Source organism: Nicotiana tomentosiformis, chromosome 7 (genome assembly GCF_000390325.3).
Source record: "Nicotiana tomentosiformis chromosome 7, ASM39032v3, whole genome shotgun sequence".
Taxonomy (NCBI): Eukaryota; Viridiplantae; Streptophyta; class Magnoliopsida; order Solanales; family Solanaceae; genus Nicotiana; species Nicotiana tomentosiformis.
The window spans coordinates 122642717-122644133 of record NC_090818.1 but is presented as its reverse complement, the minus strand read 5'-3'; the positions used below and the strand labels follow the sequence as shown (position 1 = coordinate 122644133).

Here is a 1417-nt window from a genome sequence, read left to right as displayed (position 1 = left end):
ATGGAAATGCCTGAGACAAGAAGGAGAGGTGGTAAAAATAAAATTGAAAAAGAAAAAGAGAGAGAGGGAGTACGGAGTGAAGAGAGGGGAAAAGGGAAAGAAGTGGTTGACTCTTCACCCACTTCTAAATCTGTTAGAATGGCTATTTGTGGAGCTGAGCCAGAGAAGGAGGAAGAAGGTGGCAGGCACATAGGGGGAAGTGGATCAGGAGAAGCCGTTGAAGGGCTAGTAAATCTTGGAAAGAAAGCAAACGAACCTGGTTCATCTGCTGAGGAAACCCTAGCTGATCTCTTGAAAAAGTTAAGTAACAGTTACCAACCCAAGAAGAAAAGAACTCCTAAAGCTACAACCTATGGGACAGCAAGAGACAACAAGAAACGGAAAGTTGCTCCTTCTGAGACCTCTGGTATTCCTCTTCCAAGAGGAAGAACTACAAGGAGCAAGCTAAAGCAGAGTGAGGAGGAGTTGCAGAGAGCTTTAGAGGAGAGTAAAAAGAAAAGAGTGGATAAAGGGAAAGAAAAAGTGGTTGAGCCTGTTGAGGATGTTGAGTTGGATGAGATGGACCTGGTCCATCAAAGTGAAAAAGTGGCAGAGGTAGAGGTTCAGACCCCTAAGTCAAAGAAATCCTAGACTTCCTCAAAGAAGTCTTCATCTGTTTCTAAGTCTGTTGAACCCTCTATCTTGGCTAAGCGAACTAAGTCTGCTGTAAAAGCCAAGTAAGTGAAAATTACTAAAGAAGATGATTGGAGTGGTGAAGAGGAGGATGTGTCTGATGGTGAGAAGGACAATCTGACAAAGTTTGGTAAAAGAACAATTCTGAAGGGGAGATTGTTGAAGGACTTGGAATAAGAAGGAATGATTTTGCTGCTGGAAAAGCTTGAGATATAGGGGTGGAAGAACATGATACTTCAGTTGGATGGGATACTGGCTAGGAATGAGGTTGTAAAATTCATGGCCAATGCTGAGGTCAAGGAAGGCAGAGTCACCAGCCTAGTGAAAGGGGTCCAAATCTCTTTTGATTCTAAAGAACTGGGTGAAATCCTTGGCATACCCTCTGAAGGCTATGATGACTATACTAGGCAGAACTGGCCCAGCCTAGATTCTCTTCCAACTGCCCTGGCTATCACAAGGAAATTTTGTGATAATGAAGAAGAGAGTGAGCCCAAGGCAGTCTATAAGAGAAAAATGAAGCCACCCAACAAAGTGATCTTTGAATTCATCAACAAGTGCGTGTTGCCAAGGCAGGAAAGGAGGCATATTGCTAATTACATGGACTTGGCCTTGATGAAGTGTATGGACAGTGGGAGGCAGATAAACTGGCATGGGTTCATCATTCAACTTTTAGACAGAGTTGTCAATGGCTCCAAAGCCCATGCCATTCCTTATGGTTTCATCCTCACTTATGTTCTTGCTCATT

At 43.4% G+C, this 1417-nt stretch overlaps 1 protein-coding gene across 1 annotated transcript; it reads left to right on the top strand.

Annotated features, from left to right (window-relative positions):
• LOC138896295 (uncharacterized) lies at positions 1 to 630 on the top strand. Its single transcript, XM_070181093.1, has one exon. The coding sequence runs from the start codon at positions 1 to 3 to the stop codon at positions 628 to 630; it is 630 nt and encodes a 209-aa protein (XP_070037194.1).
• The last annotated feature ends 787 nt before the right edge of the window (positions 631 to 1417 follow it).

Coding starts and splice junctions, on each gene's coding strand:
- LOC138896295 (XM_070181093.1), top strand. CDS start 1: ATGGAAATGCCTGAGACAAGAAGGAGAGGTGGTAAAAATAAAATTGAA.